Source organism: Anarhichas minor, unplaced genomic scaffold, assembly GCF_050575085.1.
Source record: "Anarhichas minor isolate MPS153535 unplaced genomic scaffold, ASM5057508v1 ptg000018l, whole genome shotgun sequence".
Lineage (NCBI taxonomy): Eukaryota > Metazoa > Chordata > Actinopteri > Perciformes > Anarhichadidae > Anarhichas > Anarhichas minor.
The window spans coordinates 14414803-14437500 of NW_027466464.1; the positions used below are offsets into that span (position 1 = coordinate 14414803).

Genomic DNA, 22698 nt, shown 5'->3' on the forward strand with positions numbered 1-22698 from the left:
AATAACGTGAGGAACAAAAAATATTTTAGATATTTTAAATATCGTCAGCTTTTATTTTGAACCGCAACTTCCTGTTAGTATCTAAACGCGTGTAGCTTGACAGCAAACATCCGTCGCACCCCACCACAATAAGAGTCTCTTGTCACACTGCGGAATGTGGTGTCGGGATGTGTTTACATCAACAACAACAACCACCACCACCGGCGGTTTTGCCGGTTGTGACGGTTGGAAGCTAGCTAACGCTAAGCTAGCGCTAAGCTAGCTCCGGGTGACAGCTCGACGTCCTCTCTGACAGAACAACGTTAGAACGACGTTAACCTTAGAACAACGTTAGAACGATGTTAGAACGAACAACGTCAGAAACACTCGTTTTAATCAGTGACCGCTTCCTGTGCTTCCGCTCCTCGCCACCGGGTGTTTGTGATTCAGGATTAAAGGAGACGGCTCGTGGGTCATTCGGTCTCCGGTAACGATGGAGACGTGAGGGTACGGAACCGGGAGAAGGTGACCGCCGAACCGCGTCAGAGAAACAACGGATTTAAACTTCAAACCGAGTTATTTAGTTCATCTCGCGCCCTGGTTTTAGCTTTTGGGTCCTTTAGAAACATTAGACCTCTGTGGATAATTCGGCTCCACGTAAAACCCGGTCCGGCACCATGGGCACCCAGGGACCGGGTCGGAAGAGGGTCCAGAACCAGGAGAAGAAGACCGCGGAGGACGAGGCTCTGAACCAGATCGCACGAGAGGTGAGAGCACTGATCCGGATGTTGGTTTTATTTTGAAGGTTTGATGGAGAATGATCCATACAGTTATTAATAAATAACATAATAATAATAATACACTTTGTTATAAATTCTAAAAATTATGAATCAATCAATAAATAAAAAATAATAAAATATATGTATATATAAAGTTTTAAATTCAGACAATGTTGAAATATTACCTGCATAAATAAAATAAATATTAATTTTAATAATCATAAAATAAAAAGGTCTGTCAAAGTACTAAACAATAAACTCATAAATTAAATTAAATGAATTAGAATAAATGACTATTGTCTTTTTTATTATTATTGCTAAATTGTTACTGTTTTTAAGAATTTTACTTGGTTGGATTTTATTGTTTTATAACAATGTGTATCTTTATAGAGTGATGATTATCACATTCTAATACTTCAGGAACAAAAGCGTCTTTATGTTCAGTGTCTATTGTTCATGACGTCATCACACATTCCTGAGCTGGAACGTGACGTGACGAGCTCTTCTTCTGTGGTGGTTTGTTGTTGTTCTCATGGGGACCAAAAGAGGCTTTTATTGTGAAGCGGAAACTTTATTTATACGGAAACAACAAAACAACAATAAAAATACTTTAAATGTTCAAAATCAATCATCAGCTGACCTGTCACATGACACACACACACACACACACAATTGTGTGTGTGTGTTACCTCCATTCTTTAAGCCCCAGCAGCACAACCATTAATCTGCATCTCAACATGAGAGTCTGACACAGATTCCCCCCCCCCCCCCCCCCCCCTCTTGAACCCGTCCGTCCGGCTCCAGGTGTGTCGTCGTCATGGTGACGGAGGGAGTGTCTCAGGTGTGAGAGTGAGACACGTGGACGGTCCACATTCCTCAGACGTCAGCTGACTTTATAAATATTAGTGGTGAAATGATCTGTAGACACGCCCCCTCTGTGAGAGTCACACAGACAGGTGCTGCAGACACGCCCCCTCTGTGAGAGTCACAGACAGGTGCTGTAGACACGCCCCCTCTGTGAGAGTCACAGACAGGTGCTGCAGACACGCCCCCTCTGTGAGTCACACAGACAGGTGCTGTAGACACGCCCCCTCTGTGAGAGTCACACAGACAGGTGCTGTAGACACGCCCCCTCTGTGAGAGTCACACAGACAGGTGCTGTAGACACGCCCCCTCTGTGAGAGTCACACAGACAGGAGTTGTAGACACGCCCCCTCTGTGAGAGTCACAGACAGGTGCTGTAGACACTGTAATGATAAGTGTGTTGATGAATCATAATGAGTTATTGCTCCTCATAACTCTGATAACATGTTCAGTGATAAGTGTTTATGTATATATATAATAATGAGTTCTTACTCATGAGTCCATAGAGCAGCAAACACAAATACAAAGATAGCAGACGAGGTTTTCCCTCGTGCCCTCGTGGCCTCATGTCTTTGGTTCATGTCTTTGTATGACTGAAGCTCTTGTCATAACGCAGGAGATCATGCTGCGTGAGCTTTGACTGATGCTCCTTCAGGTAGACGGAGTGTGACGTGTGCAGCTCAGACAGTCGTGAGCATCAGCTGCACACACAGTGATGCAGCTGATGCTTCACAGTGTGTGTGGAGCTCTTCTGCCAACAGCACTTTGCTGGAAACAACCAGCTCGCTATCTTGACTAAATGGCTGAGGCGTTGACCAAACAGGAGTTATCGTCTGAGATATCAGCGTTGTGTATGTCCCCCCCCCTGGAAGTCACTACTGACAGAGTGAAGTCCATCCAGGTCTTGTTTGGCTGATAAAGACTCTCCAGGAGCTCTGTCCCAGACGCCATGCCAGTTACAGGACACGACTCTCATGCTCCTGCTTCATGTCCACATCTGCATGGCAGCAGATGTGCCGGGCCGTGCGTTGGTTTATATCCGCTGCTATCGTGTGTCTGCACACACACACACACACACGGCATGTTCCATGTCTCATGTTCCATGTCTCATGTCTCATGTTCCATGTCTCATGTCTCATGTTCCATGTCTCATGCCTCATGTTCCATGTCTCATCTCTCATGTCCCATGTCTCATGCCTCATGTTCCATGTTCCATGTTCCATGTCTCATGTTCCATGTCTCATGTTCCATGTCTCATGTTCCATGTCCCATGTCTCATGTTCCATGTTCCATGTCTCATGTCTCATGTCTCATGTTCCATGTCTCATGTTCCATGTTCCATGTCTCATGCCTCATGTTCCATGTCTCATGTTCCATGTCTCATGTTCCATGTCTCATGTCTCATGCCTCATGTTCCATGTCTCATGTTCCATGTTCCATGTCTCATGTCTCATGCCTCATGTTCCATGTCTCATGTTCCATGTCTCATGTTCCATGTCTCATGTCTCATGCCTCATGTTCCATGTCTCATGTCTCATGTCTCATGTCTCATGCCTCATGTTCCATGTCTCATGTCTCATGTCTCATGTTCCATGTCTCATGTCTCATGCCTCATGTTCCATGTCTCATGTTCCATGTCTCATGTTCCATGTCTCATGTCTCATGCCTCATGTTCCATGTCTCATGTTCCATGTTCCATGTCTCATGTCTCATGCCTCATGTTCCATGTCTCATGTTCCATGTCTCATGTTCCATGTCTCATGTCTCATGCCTCATGTTCCATGTCTCATGTCTCATGCCTCATGTTCCATGTCTCATGTTCCATGTTCCATGTCTCATGCCTCATGTTCCATGTCTCATGTCTCATGCCTCATGTTCCATGTCTCATGTTCCATGTTCCATGTCTCATGCCTCATGTTCCATGTCTCATGTCTTCTGGTGACTAGTTGTTCTCTCGAAAACTGATGTTGAATACACTTATTGTAAGTCTCTTTGGATAAAAGCGTCTGCTAAATGACTGTAATGTAATATAATATAATATAATATAACATAATATAATATAATGTCTGTGCTGAGACGCTCAGTTTCACCAAGCAGGCAAGAAACACCAAGGGTGTGGAAAGTCACAGGTGTGAATTCTTAATAATGATTATTATGATAATGTTATTAATGATTAATAATGGGTTATTGGTTCTTAATAATGGGTTATTAATGATTAATAATGGGTTATTAATAATGGATTATTAATCATTAATAATGGTTATTAATAATGGGTTATTAATGATTAATAATGGGTTATTAATAATGGGTTATTAATGATTAATAATGGTTATTAATAATGGGTTATTAATGATTAATAATGGGTTATCGGTCCTCAGGCGGAGGCCCGGTTGGTGGTGAGACGGTCAGCGAGAGCCGAAGCTCGAGAGATCCGGATGAAGGAGCTGGAGAGACAACAGAAAGAGGTGAGCACGCTCTTATTCTGAAAAGCACCTCACACACAGGGCGCATCACTTCCTGTCACCTGACTGGTCCACAGGGTTCAGGTAAGAAACCCCAAAACCTTTGAAGACAGACAGACCTCCTGATGGTCTGAGAGAGGACGGCACACTGAAATAACTTTATTGATACGGGTCTCGTGAGACAGACAGGGGTCAAAGGTCAGACTCTGATCACTTCTCTCTGGTGAGTCGCTTCTTTTAAACGTTTGATTACAAATCAAAATGTTTGTCTTGTTTTTGATATTTTTTAAAATAATAATAATTTTTTATTATTAAATTAAAAAAATTATTTAGTTTTATTTAATCCACAAACAACAACTCCTCACAGATTCATAGAATATATATAAATATGTATAGATATATATACATATTTATATTTGTATATATATAAATAAATATATATATATATGTGTGTTTTTGTGTTGATGTGGAACAATAAAAAATCTAATAAATGTATTTATTAGCTGTGAAAACATGTTGAATCTTTAACTCTTCACACTGAATTTAAACTACTTCTGATGATGATGATGAAGATGTGAATAGTTCAGACATAGTTAATACATTTGACATGTAATAACTCAACCTAATCAAAAAGAAAACCAGTGATTCTGTGTAAATAAAGCTGTACTGTCCCTTTAAATCTCTGATGGTGTATCTAAAGCTGTACTGTCCCTTTAAATCTCTGACAGTGTAACTAAAGCTGTACTGTCCCTTTAAATCTATGACGGTGTATCTAAAGCTGTACTGTCCCTTTAAATCTCTGACGGTGTAACTGAAGCTGTACTGTCCCTTTTAAATCTCTGACGGTGTAACTAAAGCTGTACTGTCCCTTTTAAATCTCTGACGGTGTATCTAAAGCTGTACTGTCCCTTTTAAATCTCTGACGGTGTAACTAAAGCTGTACTGTCCCTTTTAAATCTATGACGGTGTATCTAAAGCTGTACTGTCCCTTTAAATCTCTGACGGTGTATCTAAAGCTGTACTGTCCCTTTTAATCTCTGACGGTGTAACTAAAGCTGTACTGTCCCTTTTAATCTCTGACGGTGTAACTAAAGCTGTACTGTCCCTTTAAATCTCTGACGGTGTAAATAAAGCTGTACTGTCCCTTTAAATCTCTGACGGTGTAAATAAAGCTGTACTGTCCCTTTAAATCTCTGACGGTGTAAATAAAGCTGTACTGTCCCTTTAAGGAGCCACTGATTGATTGTTTCCTGCTGTCTCCTCTCTGACCTTCGGTCTCTCCTCCTGTGTCTCCTTGTCTCCTTGTCTCCTCCCGCCTGCTGTAGCTGTTTCACAGCCACAAGGTACAGCTCTCTCCTCCACTGGGTGTTTGTTTTATGACCTCTCAGAGCCCAGGCGGGGGGGGGGGGGGGGGGTAGCTCCGCCCACCTGCCACACTGAGACGTCTAAAACAAACACTCCTCAAGTTTTCATCTGTTTCTCTTAAATGTGAAAAGTCTCATCTGTTCTCACATGTTGTCCTCTTCCTCCTCCTCCTCCTCCTCCTCCTCCTCCTCCTCCTCCTCCTCCTCCTCCTCTTCTTCCTCCCGCTTCCAGAAGTATTATGGTCTGGATAATAAGTGGGGTCATATTGAACAGTGGATGGTAGGATTCTTCTTCTTCTCCTTCTTTCCTCTCCTCTTCCTCTTCTCCTCCTCTTCCTCTTCTCTGGAGTATTATGGTCTGGATAATCAGTGGGACTGCTGTGTGTGACTCATGAAAACCTTTTTACTGGTTTCTGTGGTATCCGCTGAGAACCGGTCTGAACCGATCTAAAGTCTGAACTGGTCTGAACCGGTCTAAGGTCTGAACCGCTCTAAAGTCTGAACCGGTCTGAACCGGTCTAAGGTCTGAACCGCTCTAAAGTCTGAACCGGTCTGAACCGGTCTAAAGTCTGAACCGGTCTGAGCTGGTCTGCAGTCTGAACCGGTCTAAGGTCTGAACTAGTCTAAAGTCTGAACAGGTCTGAACCGGTCTAAAGTGTAAACCGGTCTGATCCGGTCATTGAGGAGCTTTTCATGTGTCGGTGAGCGTAGCTGCTGTTGTTGTTGTTGTTGTTGTTGTTGTTGTTGTTGTTGTTGTTGCTGTGTATCAGTGATGATGTGTTTGTTCTGCACGTGCTCAGACGTGGATTAACAGCCTGTTTAATCCACGTCTGATGATGATGATGATGATGATGCTCGCTTACTGCACGCTCAGTATTTCTGTATTTATGGGATGTATATATTATACTTTATTTATTCCACCCAATATTCCTTTTACATGTTTAGATTTTACTAAATGTATTTATTATTTATTATTTAAATTATTTATTTAATAATTTGTTTCAGACACATTTATGTCATTAAGACTTTATGTATAATTAAATGTATTAGTACTTTATGTATAGTATAATTCATTTGATTAGTACCTTGTGTGTAATATATTTTCATTGTTTTTTATTATAATTTAAATTTATTTATTTTATTTCATGCACATTTCATTTTTTTATGAATTATTTTCAGAAATGTTTATTTTATTAAATTTCAAGTTTTTATTTTTGTCATTGTTAATTTAACTACTCATGTTTTTAATTGTATTTCATTTTATTTTGAAAGCTAGAGAGCACACCGTATTCCCCTCAGCATGTCTGATAGGTCAGATGTTTAGTCCCTGGGTCTCGTCTGTCAGGCAGAGTGATTGAACAGAATGAGTGAACTTTCTTCTTCGTGGCCTTTCAGGAGGACAGTGAGCGCTATTCTCGCCACTCACGGAGACACGCGTCGGTCTGTACCTGCTTTTCTTCTTCTGCTGTCTTTGACTCGTTCTCCTGCTTTCATTCACTGCTTCTTCTTCGTTGGTTGTTAAACTGTCGTCGTTGTGTTTGTAGATGTCTGACGATGAGGAGAGGATGTCTGTGGGGAGTCGAGGCAGCCTGAGGGTGAGTCTGTGTACTAATACATCAATATATATATATATATATATATATCTACAGTATAAGTAAAGATAGCTGAGACGTCAACACAGGTCAAAGGTCACCGATGATCAATAATCAATACCAGCTGCAGGTCACATGATCAGGTCACATGATCCTGCTGTTGGCTTCTTTAGAACAGCTGAAGATAAAAGATAGATCCTCTAGGGTCCAGATCCTCTAGTCCAGTGGTTCTCAGCTGGTCTGGCTGTGGGACCCACCATCACCCCTTAATGACAAGCCGCGACTCAAATGGAAGAAAAAGTTCAACTTCTCAAAGTTCTTTAATGCAAAGATGGAGCAGTCTGAACCTGAGCTGAACATGTCCTCTGCATCGTAGTGTAGGAGCTCTCTAGTGCAGAGAACAAGGTCCTGTCTGTCCCCGTCCCACATGCTTCATGTAAACCAGTAAAAGTGCTTTGTTGTGTCTGTAGATTCGTCCATTTGTGATGCAGAATGACCACTTGCCTTAATCCGATCTGTGGTCTGTTTGATGTCATCCGACACGTCTTCAGTTCAACCCCCTTCAAAATAAAAGCACAGGATTTATTCTTTATATTTTTTTCTCAGGCAAAGGCCCGACCCACTGAAAACGGGTCCGCGACCTGGGTCCAGATCCTCGCAGACCCGTTTTCAGTTTGTCGCGGGCCTTTAACTGAGAAACAATTAATTAAATAAATAAATCCTGTGACCCACCAGTTGAGAACCACTGATCTAGATCAGTGGTTCTCAACCTTTCTACAGGGATGTACCCCCTAACCAGCGCACAGCATCTCTGGTTGAAAACAGGTGAGGACAGGTGAGGACAAGTGAGGACAGGTGAAGACTGGTGAGGACAGGTGAGGACTGGTGAGGACAGGTGAGGACAGGTGAAGACTGGTGAGGACAGGTGAGGACAGGTGAGGACTGGTGAAGACAAGTGAGGACAGGTGAAGACTGGTGAAGACTGGTGAAGACTGGTGAGGACTGGTGAAGACAGGTGAGGACAAGTGAGGACAGGTGAGGACTGGTGAGGACTGGTGAGGACAGGTGAAGACTGGTGAAGACTGGTGAAGACTGGTGAAGACTGGTGAAGACTGGTGAGGACTGGTGAGGACTGGTGAGGACAGGTGAAGACAGGTGAAGACTGGTGAGGACTGGTGAGGACAGGTGAAGACTGGTGAAGACTGGTGAGGACTGGTGAAGACAGGTGAGGACTGGTGAGGACAGGTGAAGACTGGTGAGAACTGGTGAGAACTGGTGAGGACAGGTGAGGACAGGTGAAGACTGGTGAGGACTGGTGAAGACTGGTGAGGACAAGTGAAGACAGGTGAAGACTGGTGAGGACTGGTGAGGACTGGTGAAGGCAGGTGAGGACAGGTGAGGACTGGTGAGGACAGGTGAAGACTGGTGAAGACTGGTGAGGACTGGTGAAGACAGGTGAGGACTGGTGAGGACAGGTGAAGACTGGTGAGAACTGGTGAGAACTGGTGAGGACAGGTGAGGACAGGTGAAGACTGGTGAGGACTGGTGAAGACTGGTGAGGACAAGTGAAGACAGGTGAAGACTGGTGAGGACTGGTGAGGACAAGTGAGGACAGGTGAGGACAGGTGAAGACAGGTGAGGACTGGTGAGGACAAGTGAGGACAGGTGAAGACTGGTGAGGACAGGTGAAGACTGGTGAAGACTGGTGAAGACAGGTGAGGACTGGTGAAGACAGGTGAGGACTGGTGAGGACAGGTGAAGACTGGTGAAGACAGGTGAGGACTGGTGAGGACAGGTGAGGACTGGTGAGGACAGGTGAAGACAGGTGAAGACTGGTGAGGACTGGTGAAGACAGGTGAGGACAGGTGAGGACTGGTGAGGACAGGTGAGGACTGGTGAGGGCAGGTGAAGACAGGTGAGGACAGGTGACCCCCATTCTGCTCTAAACAATGCTCTTATTGTGAAATGTCATGTGTGTGGGATGTGACCATAGAAACCAACTGACGCCTCATTCTGAAGTTTTTATGTGTTGAGTCTCAAACTGATGAACCTCCTCCCTCCCTCCTCCCTTCCTTCCTCTTTCCTCTCCCCTTCCTCTCTCCTTCCTTCTCTCTCCTCCTTCTCCCTCCTCCCCCCTCTCTCCTCTTTCCTTCCTCTCTCTTCCCTCCCTCCCCCCCTCCTTCCTCCCTCTCTCCTCCTCCTCATCAGTAAATTCTGTATTTTGAGGAGCAAACTTGTTCATTTAAATAATTGATGAACATGACGAGACAAAACCAATGATTGACTATAGATGAACTGTTTTCTTCTTTCTTTCCCCCCCCAGCCCTCAGACTACAGTGGGTTTCCTGTCTCCAGCTCTCGAGCTTCTTCCAGGACCAGTTCAGCTCGAGCGAGCCCAGTGGTGAGCTCTGAGCCCCCCCCCCCCTCTTCTTCTCTTCTTCTCTTCTTCTCACTAACATGTCTCCATGATGTTTGTGTTCAGGTGGAGGAGAAACCCGACAGAGACTTCATGGACAAAGTGAGTCAATAAAGTTTAGAAGGTTTGAAGACAAATAAAAAAATAATTTATTAATTTCTATTTATTTCATTCTGTAAACTAAAAGTTTATAATATTAATAATGATAAGAAGAAGAAGAATATTATTATTATTATTATTAATAATATGAATAATGACAATAATATTAATAATAACAATGATAATAATATTAATAAGAAGAAGAAGAATATTATTATTAATAATATGAATAATGATAATAATAGTAATGATAATAATAATATGAATAATATTAATGATAATAATGATAATAATAATAATAATATTAATGATAATAATGATAAGAAGAAGAATATTATTATTAATAATCTGAATAATGACAATAATATTAATAATAATAATGATAATAATATTAATAATATTAATAATGATAAGAAGAAGAAGAAGAATATTATTATTAATAATATGAATAATGATAATAATAGTAATGATAATAATAATATTAATGATAATAATGATAATAATATTAATAATATTAATGATAATAATGATAATAATAATAATAATATTAATAATAGTAATGATAATAATGATAATAATATTAATAATATTAATGATAATAATAACAATAATATTAATGATAATGATAATATGAATGTGTTCAGGACTCTGGTATTTATCATTATTTATGATAAAGTGAGTCACATTCTATCACTTAGTTTCTCATGAAGGTTCAATAAAGTTTAAGGTTTGAAGACACATTAATACACATGTTTTTAATTGATGATGAAGATGTGGCTCCTCCTCTTCCTCAGGGCTCTAGGACCGCCTCCACGCTCTCCGCCGCCACGCTGGCGTCTCTGGGCGGAGCTTCATCTCGTAGAGGAAGCTGTGACACGTCGTTCACCGTGGAGACGGAGGCGTCAATCAGAGACATGAAGGCATTATATAATATTTATTATTTAATATTTAATTATTATTATTTAATATTTAAATATTATTATTTAATATTTAACCATTCATAATTATTAGGATAATAATTCATAATATTAATAATGATGTGTTTAGGACTCCCTGGCCGAGGCGGAGGAGAGGTTCCGTAAAGCGATGGTCTCTAACGCTCAGCTCCACAATGAGAAGTCCTCTCTCATGTACCAGGTGGAGAACCTGAAGGAGGAGCTCAGCGACATGGAGGAGCTGCTGTGGGAGTCACGGAGACACTGTGACGACCGGACTAAGGTGAGCAGGATGAAGTATATTCATGATCCATCATCACTTCTTCATGGATCTGATCCTTCATATCTGTGTGTTTATATGTGTATCTGTGTGTTTATATGTGTATATGTGTATCTGTGTGTTTATATGTGTATATGTGTATCTGTGTGTTTATATGTGTATATGTATATCTGTGTGTTTATATGTGTATATGTATATCTGTGTGTTTATATGTGTATATGTATATCTGTGTGTTTATATGTGTATATGTGTATCTGTGTGTTTATATGTGTATATGTGTATCTGTGTGTTTATATGTGTATATGTATATCTGTGTGTTTAGGAGTCAGAGCGAGAGCATCAGGCTCACCGACTTCTTCAGTTCCAGTTTAAAGAGACGGAGGAAACTCTGAGACATTCTGAGGAGCTGCTGACGGTCAGTTCATCATCATCATCCACCGATCAATACTCCTCACACATCATCAGCAGCAGAGAATGAACCATTTACAGTTCAACTATGAAGGAGACTTCTCTCTCCTTGAGTCTTTAATGCAGCTCATACTAACACTCTCTGACTGCTCCTCATCTCCCTCCTCCTCCTCCTCCCTCATCCTCATCTCCCTCCTCCTCCTCCTCCTCCTCCCTCATCCTCTTCTCTCCTCCTTCTCCTCCTCCCTCATCCTCTTCTCTCCTCCTCCTCCTCCTCCCTCATCCTCTTCTCTCCTCCTCCTCCCTCATCCTCTTCTCTCCTCCTCCTCCTCCCTCATCCTCTTCTCTCCTCCTCATCCTCTTCTCTCCTCCTCCTCCTCTTCTCTCCTCCTCCTCTTCTCTCCTCTTCTCTCCTCCTCCTCCTCCCTCATCCTCTTCTCTCCTCCTCATCCTCTTCTCTCCTCCTCATCCTCTTCTCTCCTCCTCCTCTTCTCTCCTCCTCCTCTTCTCTCCTCCTCTTCTCTCCTCCTCCTCCTCCCTCATCCTCTTCTCCTCTTCTCTCCTCCTCCTCCTCCTCCCTCATCCTCTTCTCCTCTCCTCTTCTCTCCTCCTCTTCTCTCCTCCTCCTCCTCCCTCATCCTCTTCTCTCCTCCTCATCCTCTTCTCTCCTCCCTCATCCTCTTCTCTCCTCCTCCCTCATCTTCTCTCCTCCTCCTCCTCTTCTCCTCCTCCTCCTCCTCCCTCATCCTCTTCTCTCCTCCTCCTCCTCCTCCCTCATCCTCTTCTCTCCTCCTCCCTCATCCTCTTCTCTCCTCCTCCCTCATCCTCCTCCCTCATCCTCTCCTCCTCCTCCTCCTCCTCCTCCAGGAGGTGTCTGACCTCCGGTTGAAGAGCAGCAGTTATTGTCAGGAGGTTTCTGACCTGCAGGAGGTTCTTCTGTGGAAAGAGAAGAAGATGGCGGTAGGACCTCAGATTATATATCATCTAGCGAACACTTGAGAACATCAGAACATCAGAACACATGAGAACACTTGAGAACATCATAACACGTTCTCCAGTTTGTGGTTAGAGATCACAACTTGTGCTTCAATGAGAGATTATCATTTAGATGTTCTATCCGTCGTTGGTCACAAACGTTAAAAAAATTATTTGAGAGTCCGCTGGTGAGCAACTTCCATCTGCTACTTTCTGTTTGACTTCCTGTTTGACTTTCTAATTAAACTGAACTAATATGACTAATGTTCACTCTGTCTCACTTCTTCCTCCCTTCCTTTTCTTCCTCTTCCTTTTCTCCTCTTCCTCCCTTCCCTTTCTTCCTCTTCCTTTCCTCCTCCTCTTCCTCCCTTCCCTTTCTTCCTCTTCCTTTCCTCCTCCTCTTCTTCCTCCTCCTCCTCCTCTCTCAGGCGTTAGAGAGGCAGAGAGAACTCTCTGACATGGTTCTGATTGAACGTGACCGGCTCAGAGACGACGTCGTCAGACTGAGAGATTTACTGAAGGTACTCGGAGGAGGAGCACCTGTGTGATGTCACCGCCTCCACCTGGCTGTGATGTCACTGATCACATTCCAGTGACACGGAGGTTATTGATCGATCGATTGATTGATAAGTGACTCGATGATTTCCTCCCTGACAGAAACACGGAGTGGTCGTCTCTCCCGAGGTCTCCACCATTGGGGAGGCGGGACAGGGCGAGGCCGTCGATGATGTCACCGCTGAATCTGCCCTCCGATTGGCTGAGGAGCTGTCTCATGGTGGCCGAGAGAGCACGCTCGGTAAGAACCAATCAGATGGTGTTGATCATTAACACCAGATGAGATTTATTATATTACTTTTTATTAAAGATTATTAAATATTAATGTAAGATAATTCCTTTTTTAAAATTACATGATTACTTTTAAAATCACATCAATTATGAGTCAAACTTTTGATTTACTGAGTAAAATGTAGGATTTATGAGATATTAAGATGATGATCATGAGGTAGATTTGATGGTACTAAGACAAACGTTTGACTTCTTTTTAAAAGTACTATCAGAAAGTTAACTACAAATGTGAGCAGTACAAGTTTTTAGATACAAAGTCAAACAATTAATTTGTTTTAATTCTTTCATTTCATCTATTTTTTCTTCGTTGTTTGTGTCACATTTCAGAATAAAATGCATGATGTCCAATGTTTTAATGTGCTTTTTAACAAATGCATGCCACTTAATACTTTTTGTTCAATTTCATGATGAGAACATTTGATGATTTCAATCAACTAAGCGTCTCGTTTAGGTTGGATATTCTAAAAATGAATCAGCATCTACCGTCTAACACATCAACATCGTCCTGAAGATTAAAATCAAGAACTCTCCTTTAATCCCTCTGTGATCGAGACGTTGATTCATCTCTCGTCGAGTCGCTTCAGGCTGATTCCAAACATCTTTTAAATTCTCCTTCTTTTACATCTTTAACCGGTCGCCTGCGTTTGGTCTTTCAATGTCTTCTTCATGGTCTTTCAGGGGAAGTTCAAGAGCGGCAGCCGGCAGAGGGAATCGAACTCATGCGGGACAACGTGAAGTACGACCGCTCTCGGATTAGTAAACGCTCCCAGTCGCTAAACGTCACTTCTACCAGCAACCAAACCAGAACTTTAGTGAAGGGGTTTGATAAACGGGCCAGAAACGGAACAGGAAAAAACGAGGATGCGAGGAAACTACCGAGAAACAAAGGAAGTAAAAAAGATCCGACCAAGAAATTTAAAGTCATACCGTTTAGAAATGAGGGAATTAAAAAACAACGGATGAAGAAAGCTTCGCAGATGTGTGAGCCGAAATCTGCTCATTTAAATGTGGATCAGGTCTTTGAAGCCAGAACTGAACTTCACAGTGAACCGGTATCATCAAACCAGGATGTCCTCGTGTCCTTTGACGACCAAATCTGCAAAATCCAAAGTAATCTGGGAGGAAATCAACTGTTAGTACGTCAATCTGAAGGTCGGGCAAAATGTGTAGATTTGGTTCCACGTGTTCGCAGAGCTGCAACTGAAAAAGTCCACAAATCAAGACTTGTTCCACCTCGACCCGCAAGAGACCTGATCCTGAACAACAAGGCGGTGGTTTCAAGTTTCACGGCTGCTGGCAAACTGAACTCTCTGACTCAAGAGAAAGTTCTGATGGGGAATGAGACTCCATTTTCTGACGGGGATGTCGTGCAAAAGTGTTCGTCGACTGTTGATCGTATTTTCCAGAATCAGGCGAAGGGAGAAAACTTGTGCAGAGATGTAAACTGTTCAGAAGGGGAAGTAGTGCCAGATATTCTAGCTTTGGGTGCAAAAGAATGTAAAATAAATGAGTTCAGGACTCAGACGTTAGCGGACAGTTTGGAAGAAAATGAATTTGTTGACAAGTTGGCCGATGAGTGTGATGGGGGAAGGTTTGTATATCAACATACAAAAGTTCTCAGAGATTTGGTAGAGAATGAGACGGTTGTATCGACGGGTAAAGCTTCTCATACTCCACAACAACCGTCAGAGAATTTGGGAAGCACCCAAAATGAAGATGAGGTCTTGAAGGATGAGGGTGATGTAAGTTGCTCCGGTGTATCTGAAGGGCTTAAACCAACAGAGCTTGATGCATTTTTACCAACAGAGGAGGAAATCGTTGATGGAAAGTCAGGTACACTTGAGAACTGGAGGATTTCTGAAGAGGAAGCTGTTAGAAAAGATGTTCAGATTAAGGAAAAGACTCAAGACAATTCCTTTGAATGTCCCGAATGCACCAACCGGACAGGAACACCATCCACTCTGTTAGTCCCAGTCGAGGTGTGGACGGACAGGAGTTGTTTGGAAAAGACGATTCAAAGCATGCTGAGAGGGTTTCTTGAAAGTCAGGGTTTTGCAGCTGAAATCTCAAGACTTTTTCCAGAGATCTCAGATTCTCTCAATCAGTGGATTTCAGATTTGGAGAAGAGGCTCAAGAATGTTGCAGAAAATGTGTCAAATCAGGGTGAGTCAGTTGACCAAGAATCAGCAGAACAAATGATGGGTATTAAACTCAAAGCCGAGGCTGAACTGCCTTTGAAGGACCTACAAGAAGGAAGTGAAAGAACTGAAGATCCTGAAAGTGAGGAACAGAGTGCTGCTCGAGATTCAACTGTCATCAAAGGCTGGTCAGTCTCAGGGACGTTGGAAGTAGCCTCTCTGGAGGTACATACTCAAACTTATGTCTCTGTGGACTCAAGGAAAGACATTCAGGATCCTCCAGCAAGTGATGACCAAGAAGCATCAGAAAATAACTCTGGGGCAATATTTCATTTTAAGGTGGAAGTCACTGAATCCTCTCATGAAGAAATGCTGAGTGTGAATTCTGTTGAAGTAGAAGAAGAAGAGCAAAGTCAGAGCGATCCAGCAGCGACGAGCCGGTCTGAGGAATTAGTTTTTATCGAATTTTACTTCGCTGAACCTGCAAAAACCCAATCTCCTCCTGCTGGAGAAGTCTTCGAGACGCAATTTCAAAGGCATGGAACGTTATCAACGAAGGTCAAAAGGCTTCTAGAAAAAACAGCAGATGAAATCAAGGCGATGGCCGTTCCCGAGTTGCTGCTGATGAGTCTACAAGAAGGGAGAATCGTTGAGGATCACCATATTGACGAATCACCAGGATCAAACACTGAGGATCAGGAGGAGTCGTCAATTGGACACATGGACAGTTGCGAGGAGGTTGGCGAGGAGGCGGCACAGCAACCAGCGACGGAGGTTGTCCTTGGAGGTGGAGAAGTTGCTCCAGCGGCGAGTAACATGAAGCTACTGAGCGGAGGGTTCGGTTTGCGCAGCAGGAAATACAAAAGCAAAACCGACTGCAAGATTTCATAGAATCTGATATTCACAACATCACGTGTACTGATGTTAGATCTGTTTAATAAAGCACAAATTGATTTAATTAACTGTATAGTTTCATTATTGTATTGAGTTTATTTACATGGTGTATTTATCAGTATGTGTCCACTTCTTGCCGGTAAGAAACTGTATTTATTACCTCATTTATGAATATTTTTGGTTCTCTTTGATGAATAATTTGATTTCTTTTGTAATTTAATTTCCAGGTATTCATTTATTTATCATTTATTGATAATTATGGTAAATGATTTCAGTTTAAAAAAAATTCAATCCATAATTATTTGAGAATAATAATTAATTTTATAATAATAATTATGATGAATCCACAGACTCTAATATCAAAACTAATTATTTTAATATTGGGTGAACTGAGTATAATATTTGTGTGTAATTCAACATTTAAAATCGCTCAACATGAAGCTTCATTAAGTGATTTATGACTATTTTCTTGTTCCAGAACTCCGGCTGAAGAAACTGTTTGAAGAAAGAGAGAGTTTACGAGATCAGGTGACGTTTTGCTTCAGAATTATAATTAAGATACATTTATTATACCATAAATGTTTAGTTATGAATCACCATGTTTTTGTGTCAATGTGAAAGGTGAGGCTGCTGAAGTCTCAGCTGGATCAGAGACAGAAGAACGGGACAGACGAAGTCCAGAATCCAGAGGGGGACTGTCTGGAGAACGGGGTTGACTCTCATCTTCTAGACCTACAGAGTGAGACCTCTTCATCTCTGTCTTCTTCTTACTCTTTGTAGAGTTATTCTCGTCTTAGTCTTCTTCTTAGTCTTTATTTGTAGTATTTGAGGTTCCTTCTCGGTTTGTTTTATTAGGAGACGCCAACCGACAAATCAGTGACATCAAGTTCAAACTGGTGAAATCTGAACAGGAAGTCACCACTCTGGAACAAAATGTATGTGTAGCTTCTTAATCGACAGATAAAGTGAAATAAAACCCAACAATCCCTTTAAGTCTTTAAGAGTAAACGAAGATTATCATCAGCGTATCGAGACACGTTTGATTTAGGGACAGTAAAATGTTCTTTGAACTCAGGTGATCCGTCTGGAAGGTCAGGTGACTCGATACAAGTCGGCGTCAGAAAACGCAGAGAAGATCGAAGATGAGCTGAAAGTCGATAAGAGAAAACTTCACAGAGAGGTATCTTTTATTTTTTTTTTTTTAATTTTTACCGTTTTATGCTTTTAATATGTGTCGGTATTTAGTTTTACATTTATATACTTTATATTTTTAAAAATTAAAAAATATTACTACATTTTTTTATTTGTTCTCTTTTTTGACAATGTCGTTTTTCCAGAAAACCGTCAACTCAGCCTTTTGTGAATAAACATTTAATTATTATCTTTTGTCGAATGAAAATAAGAACATAAATATTCCTATTTTAAAAAGGTGGCCGAGCCTTTTCTAGTTGTTTTGTTCTGTTACGACCTTTTTGTTTTTGTGGACGTGAACAAACATTAGTCGTGTGTTCCGTGTTTTCCGTCTCTCCACAGCTGCGCTCGGCTCTGGACCGGATCGATGAGCTGGAGGTGGGTAACGCTCACCTGTCCAAACGTCTGGAGAAGATGAAGGCCAACCGCAACGCCCTGCTGGCCCAGCAGTGACAAAGCAGCGCTTATTTTCCTCTGCATGCAGCGCCAGACGGGCGGAGTTAACCTGAGCTGTAACGTAACGTAACATCAATCAATCACGGACAGGTGATCGGTGAAGTAGCTAATGATCCCGCTGCCACGAACACAGTTCACCACAAACACTTCCTATTTCCTGTCCTGATCATGTGACGTGATGAAGATCATGTGATGCAATCAAAAGCCACTAAATGGATCTTTAGACCAGCTTGTTTTGTTCCAACTAGTTTCAGGCATTTTCGACGAATTCACTTCCCTGTGGAGCTTCGGAGGGTTCACGACTAAAAACGTGTGTCAGAGATCCGATTTTAATAAAATATTATATAGAATATTAAGCTGCATGACCACTTCAGATGTGGTAAACTCCACCCGCCTGGCCCTCCCAGGTGTTTTTGAACAAACATCCAGCTCCTCCATCTTGTACGAAGCGTTGCACTACCTCTCCTGTGCCGGATCAGACCGATAAACTGGACTGGACCGGCAGCAGCTGAGTTTTTATTTGTTACTTGATATTGGTGTTTTTTTATGTTTCTATGTGGGAAAACGTTTGTTTTGGTCTGTTTTTGGAGTTGGGTTTGGTGAAGCCCCGCCCACCAGGTTTTTAAATGAGGCGTTCAGGTGACAGAAAGGGGGCGTGGCCACCTGTGTTCTTGTACATTTATATATTTTAGAGACTCACCTGATCTCTTCATGGCACTCGGGATGTAAAATCACCAGCTTGTAAATGTTTTAAATCATCGCTGAATGAACGGATGAAGAGTTTGGATCCAAAACAACCTGTATTTTGTTTTTAATATAATTCTTTGATCAGCTTCCTGATTGGTGCAGGTGACTGCAGGTGTTTATCTACTTCTCCGGGTAGCCGTGGATGTATCCAGTCTTGGATCAAACTCTTCAAACCTGATCAAAATATCATGTGACTAATGTATTCGCAATAACACCGTTGTTGTTGTTTATTTTTTTGAATGTTATATCTTCATCTTCAGGTACGAGAAGTTTTACTCATCAGCTCTGTGCAATACTTCCAGACGATGTCATTGATTGTGTCCTATTGATGAGGATGTGGGAATCGGTCCATTGATCCATTGATCTATCGATCCATTTATCTATTGATCTATTGCTCTATTGATCAATCGATCCATGGATCTATCGATCTATTGATCCATGGATCATTGATCGGGGTGTTCAGGGTGATGGAGAATATTAAAACTCATGACACATCTCTGTTTTACTGCTGTCAAGTTTTGTTTCATTAATAATCTTGTCGGTTGATTCTGCTTTTAAACCATTACAACTGAGCTAAAACGGATCAATAATTCAGCCCCTTAAGTAGAAACTAAACAGATGATATTTTTATTTTAGCAGCCATTAATAAACAACATCCGGGTCCTTTAAGCGCACAAACATGAGTCGTTTTTTCCACCCTTTTGACCCCAGAGAGCCTCCGTAGGTTCACTTTTATTTCAGAGTATCAACAAACAAACACACAAACATCTTTCTGCTTTTTAAAAACATCAATAAAAGCAAACAGGAAGACGTAAAACCCCTCAAAACGGAGTCAGAGTTAGCATAGAAGCTAACGAGTCTCGGAGGCTACTTTAAGAAAGGGCGGGACTTCCTGTCGATTCAAAATGGTGCCGCGCCTATCCAGATTGTTAGCTTCATTTTAGCTCCTTTAGCTGCTCTTCTTCCGTCAGATGGAGTTGGATTTAAACACAACATGAACAAGAAGAAGAAGTGGACGTTCAGACCGGACACAGCTGACACACCTGCTGCAGGTAAATCCTTAACAACACAAAGCTGCTCTATTGAGAGGAGGAGTCACTCCTGTGGAAAACCTCTGCACAAAGTCTCTAAATTAATTCATTTAATTTCATTATTAATTTCTCTAATTTTAATATATTTGTCTGCTCAGATTAATAACCTTCAGTTTGATAAATAATAATTAATAATCCCTTTCCTCTGTTAATGTGGTTTCCTTCAAAAGTAGAATATGAATGGAACCTTTTTTTTTTTATTGTGTTTTATTGAACTTCTTTTTAACATATTTGTTTATTGAATGTTTTCAGTCAGTTTCACAGAAAAGCTAAATAATTATCAAATGTTAAACTTTTAAATCATTTTGTGAACGAACATCAAGTTTTTCTTTTTAAACGGTTCCTTTACAGGAAATATTAAGTACATTTTGATTTAATTAATTACTTGACCTTTTAATTCATATTCTCATTTTATCAGTATAATTAATTAATTGCTATTTTCTGTATTTTATTTTATGATTCATCACATTATTTTCTTTCGTTAATACAACTTATTATTTTTATTAATATTCTCATTTTATTTTAATATTTTAAAAATTGTTATTTACTGTATTTCATTTGAATATTTTTCACATTTTTCAGTATTTTTTGCTTAATACAACTTTAACTAAAGCAATAAAAACATATATAATTAATATTCTTATTGTAATATAATTTTCTTATTAATCCCATTTTATTCGTTGGTTAAAACCACTTTAACTAAATAAATAAAACCTACTTTAGTTTAAATTTGAATGAAACATTAATAGTCACGTGTTAAAGTGGGGTTCCTGGTTCTGGTTCCGGTTGTGAGTCCCGGAGGAGGCCGAGCTGTGAGGCCGCTCTCCTCGCTCTCTCTCCGGGCAGCAGCAGCAGTCGGGTCTAAACCTCCGGAGCTCTTCGTGTTTATCTCGGATTCACTCGGTCTTCTTCGGTCTTCTTCGGATCTTTCTTCCCGCTGCTTCGTGAGTTTTCCCGCTGCTGATGAAGGTGATCACAGATCGATTAGTTTATTAATTATTAAATAACTTTATTTATTTATTAGAGTGGTAGAAAACCTTTTATTCTGAAACTTCATAGCGTCACATTTCATTCAATAACAATAACAGTAATAATTATAGTAATAACGGAGTTTAAATGTTAAATATCTGGAGCTGTTTTCGGACCCTTTGTTGCTGTTGCCATGGTTACCGGAACCCGTCCTGAACGCGTCATGACTGTTAATGAAGTATAGCTCATTAATATTCATGAGACACTTCCTCCAAAGTACTGAAGTACTGCACTGAAGTACACTGTGGAGGTGCTTGTACAGTACTTCTCCACTACATCTCAGAGGTACATATTGTACTTTTACTTTACTACATCATAGTACATATTGTACTACATCTCAGAGGTACATATTGTACTTTTACTTTACTACATCATAGTACATATTGTACTACATCTCGGAGGTACATATTGTACTTTTACTTTACTACATCATAGTACATATTGTACTACATCTCAGAGGTACTTATTGTACTTTTTACTGTACTACTACAGAATGAAGCCGTACAGGAAGTGGCTGCTGCTGGTCCTGCTGGTCTGGCTCCTCCTCTTCCTGTCCCTGCTGTGTCACTTCCTGGACCTCAGACCCTCCTTGCTGCCTCGATCCAGATCTGCCTCAGACTCTGGACTCACCGGGACCGAAACCCGCTGCCTGAGACCTGCTGGAGTCTCGGAGACGGACTGGAGGAGGAGGAGGTCTAAGGACTACTACAGATCCAGGTCTCTGGAGATCCTGCAGAGACTGTGGAGTGGGAACCTGACCGCGGAGATGCTGAGTCCTCGTCTCCAGAAGGTCCTGAAGGTCCAGCTGAGCTCCAACAGGCACCAGGTGGTTCACCGGCCGAGGGGCGTCCACAGGTCCGGCCCGGATCTGTACTGCGAGCTGAAGAGGAGGACCAGGATCCGGACCGTGGACGGGACCGAGGAGCCGTTCACCGGTCTGGGCTGGGAACGTCTGGTGCCTTCACTGCCCCTCAGGACGTCCCAGTACCAGAGGTGTGCCGTGGTGACGTCAGCCGGGGCAGTCCTGAACTCATCGCTGGGGGGGGAGATCGGTGAGTCCAGGACCTGGGGGGTCCACCTGAGGGTCTGGACTAGAATACTACGACCACTACCACTACTACTACCACTACTACTAGTACTACTACTACCACCACTACTACTACATTACATTACATTACATTACAGTCATTTAGCAGACGCTTTTATCCAAAGCGACTTACAATAAGTGTATTCAACATCGGTTTTCGAGAGAACAACTAGTCACCAGAAGTAATAAGTGCATGTCCCTACCTCAAACAAGCATCTAAGAGCATAAACCAGAGCCAACGTACAGTGCAGAAACAAAGGAATGCAATAAGTGCCACAAGCTAATATAAAAACAATAAGTGCAATAAGCTAGTATGAATACAGTAGATGCTAGGTAAGTGCTAAGCGGAAGGGTAGGCCTTCTTGAAGAGGTGAGTTTTCAGCCTGCGCCGAAAGATGGGCAGCGACTCTGCCGTCCTGACGTCAGTGGGGAGTTCATTCCACCACTGTGGGGCCAGGACAGAAAACAGCCGCGACCGGGTCGATCGGCCGCAGGGACCTCTGAGCGACGGGGCAACCAGTCGCCCCGAGGTAGCAGAGCGAAGTGGTCGGGCCGGGGTGTAGGGCTTGACCATGGCCTGGAGATAGGAAGGAGCTGTTCCTTTCACTGCCCTGTAGGCTAGCACCAGTTACTACTAGTACTACTACCACCACTACTACTACTACTACCACTACTACCACTACTACTAGTACTACCACTACCACTACTACTAGTACTACTACCACTACTACCAGTACTACTATCACTACTACTAGTACTACTACTACTACTACCACTGCTACTAGTACTAGTACTACTACTACTACTACTACTACTAGTACTACCACTACTACTACTACTACTACCACTACCACTACTACCAGTACTACTACTACTACTACTACCACTACTACTAGTACTATAACCACTACTACCAGTACTACTACCACTACCACTAGTACTACTACTACTACCACTACTACCAGTACTACTACTACTACTACTAATACTACCACTACCACTACTACTAGTACTACTACTACTACTACCACTACTACTACTACTACTGCTAGTACTACTACCACTA

At 41.9% G+C, this 22698-nt stretch overlaps 2 protein-coding genes across 8 annotated transcripts in view; both read left to right on the plus strand.

Annotated features, from left to right (window-relative positions):
• Positions 1–124: 124 nt before the first annotated feature.
• lrrfip1b (leucine rich repeat (in FLII) interacting protein 1b) lies at positions 125–18920 on the plus strand. Of its 7 annotated transcripts, XM_076094887.1 has the most exons (19): positions 128–746; positions 4001–4087; positions 5410–5427; positions 5681–5728; positions 6844–6888; positions 6993–7043; positions 9364–9441; positions 9523–9558; positions 10350–10475; positions 10603–10773; positions 11093–11185; positions 12046–12138; positions 12582–12674; positions 12811–12949; positions 16510–16559; positions 16653–16770; positions 16887–16966; positions 17107–17211; positions 17565–18920. In XM_076094887.1, exons 1-19 carry the CDS (start codon positions 657–659, stop codon positions 17673–17675), a joined length of 1632 nt encoding a protein of 543 aa, XP_075951002.1. In that variant the 5' UTR covers positions 128–656; the 3' UTR covers positions 17676–18920. The 7 variants fall into 7 exon arrangements, with proteins under 7 accessions (XP_075951007.1, XP_075951006.1, XP_075951002.1 ...); XM_076094892.1 differs by lacking the exon at positions 17565–18920 and having other exon boundaries at positions 125–746; positions 17086–17211; XM_076094888.1 differs by lacking the exon at positions 5681–5728.
• A 2118-nt stretch (positions 18921–21038) lies between these two features.
• LOC142952879 (beta-galactoside alpha-2,6-sialyltransferase 2-like) overlaps positions 21039–22698 on the plus strand; it is a 5907-nt gene continuing 4247 nt past the window's right edge. The window contains exon 1 of the mRNA XM_076094894.1: positions 21039–21597. Within this exon, the coding sequence (XP_075951009.1) occupies positions 21039–21597 (559 nt within the window). The remainder of the gene's footprint in view (positions 21598–22698) is intronic.

Excerpts from the sequence above, each read along its gene's own strand:
- lrrfip1b (XM_076094887.1), top strand. The coding sequence starts at position 657 with ATGGGCACCCAGGGACCGGGTCGGAAGAGGGTCCAGAACCAGGAGAAG. Across the intron at positions 9,559-10,349 it reads ACAGAGACTTCATGGACAAA|GGCTCTAGGACCGCCTCCAC; the intron begins GTGAGTCAATAA and ends CCTCTTCCTCAG. Across the intron at positions 16,560-16,652 it reads GAGAGAGTTTACGAGATCAG|GTGAGGCTGCTGAAGTCTCA; the intron begins GTGACGTTTTGC and ends TCAATGTGAAAG.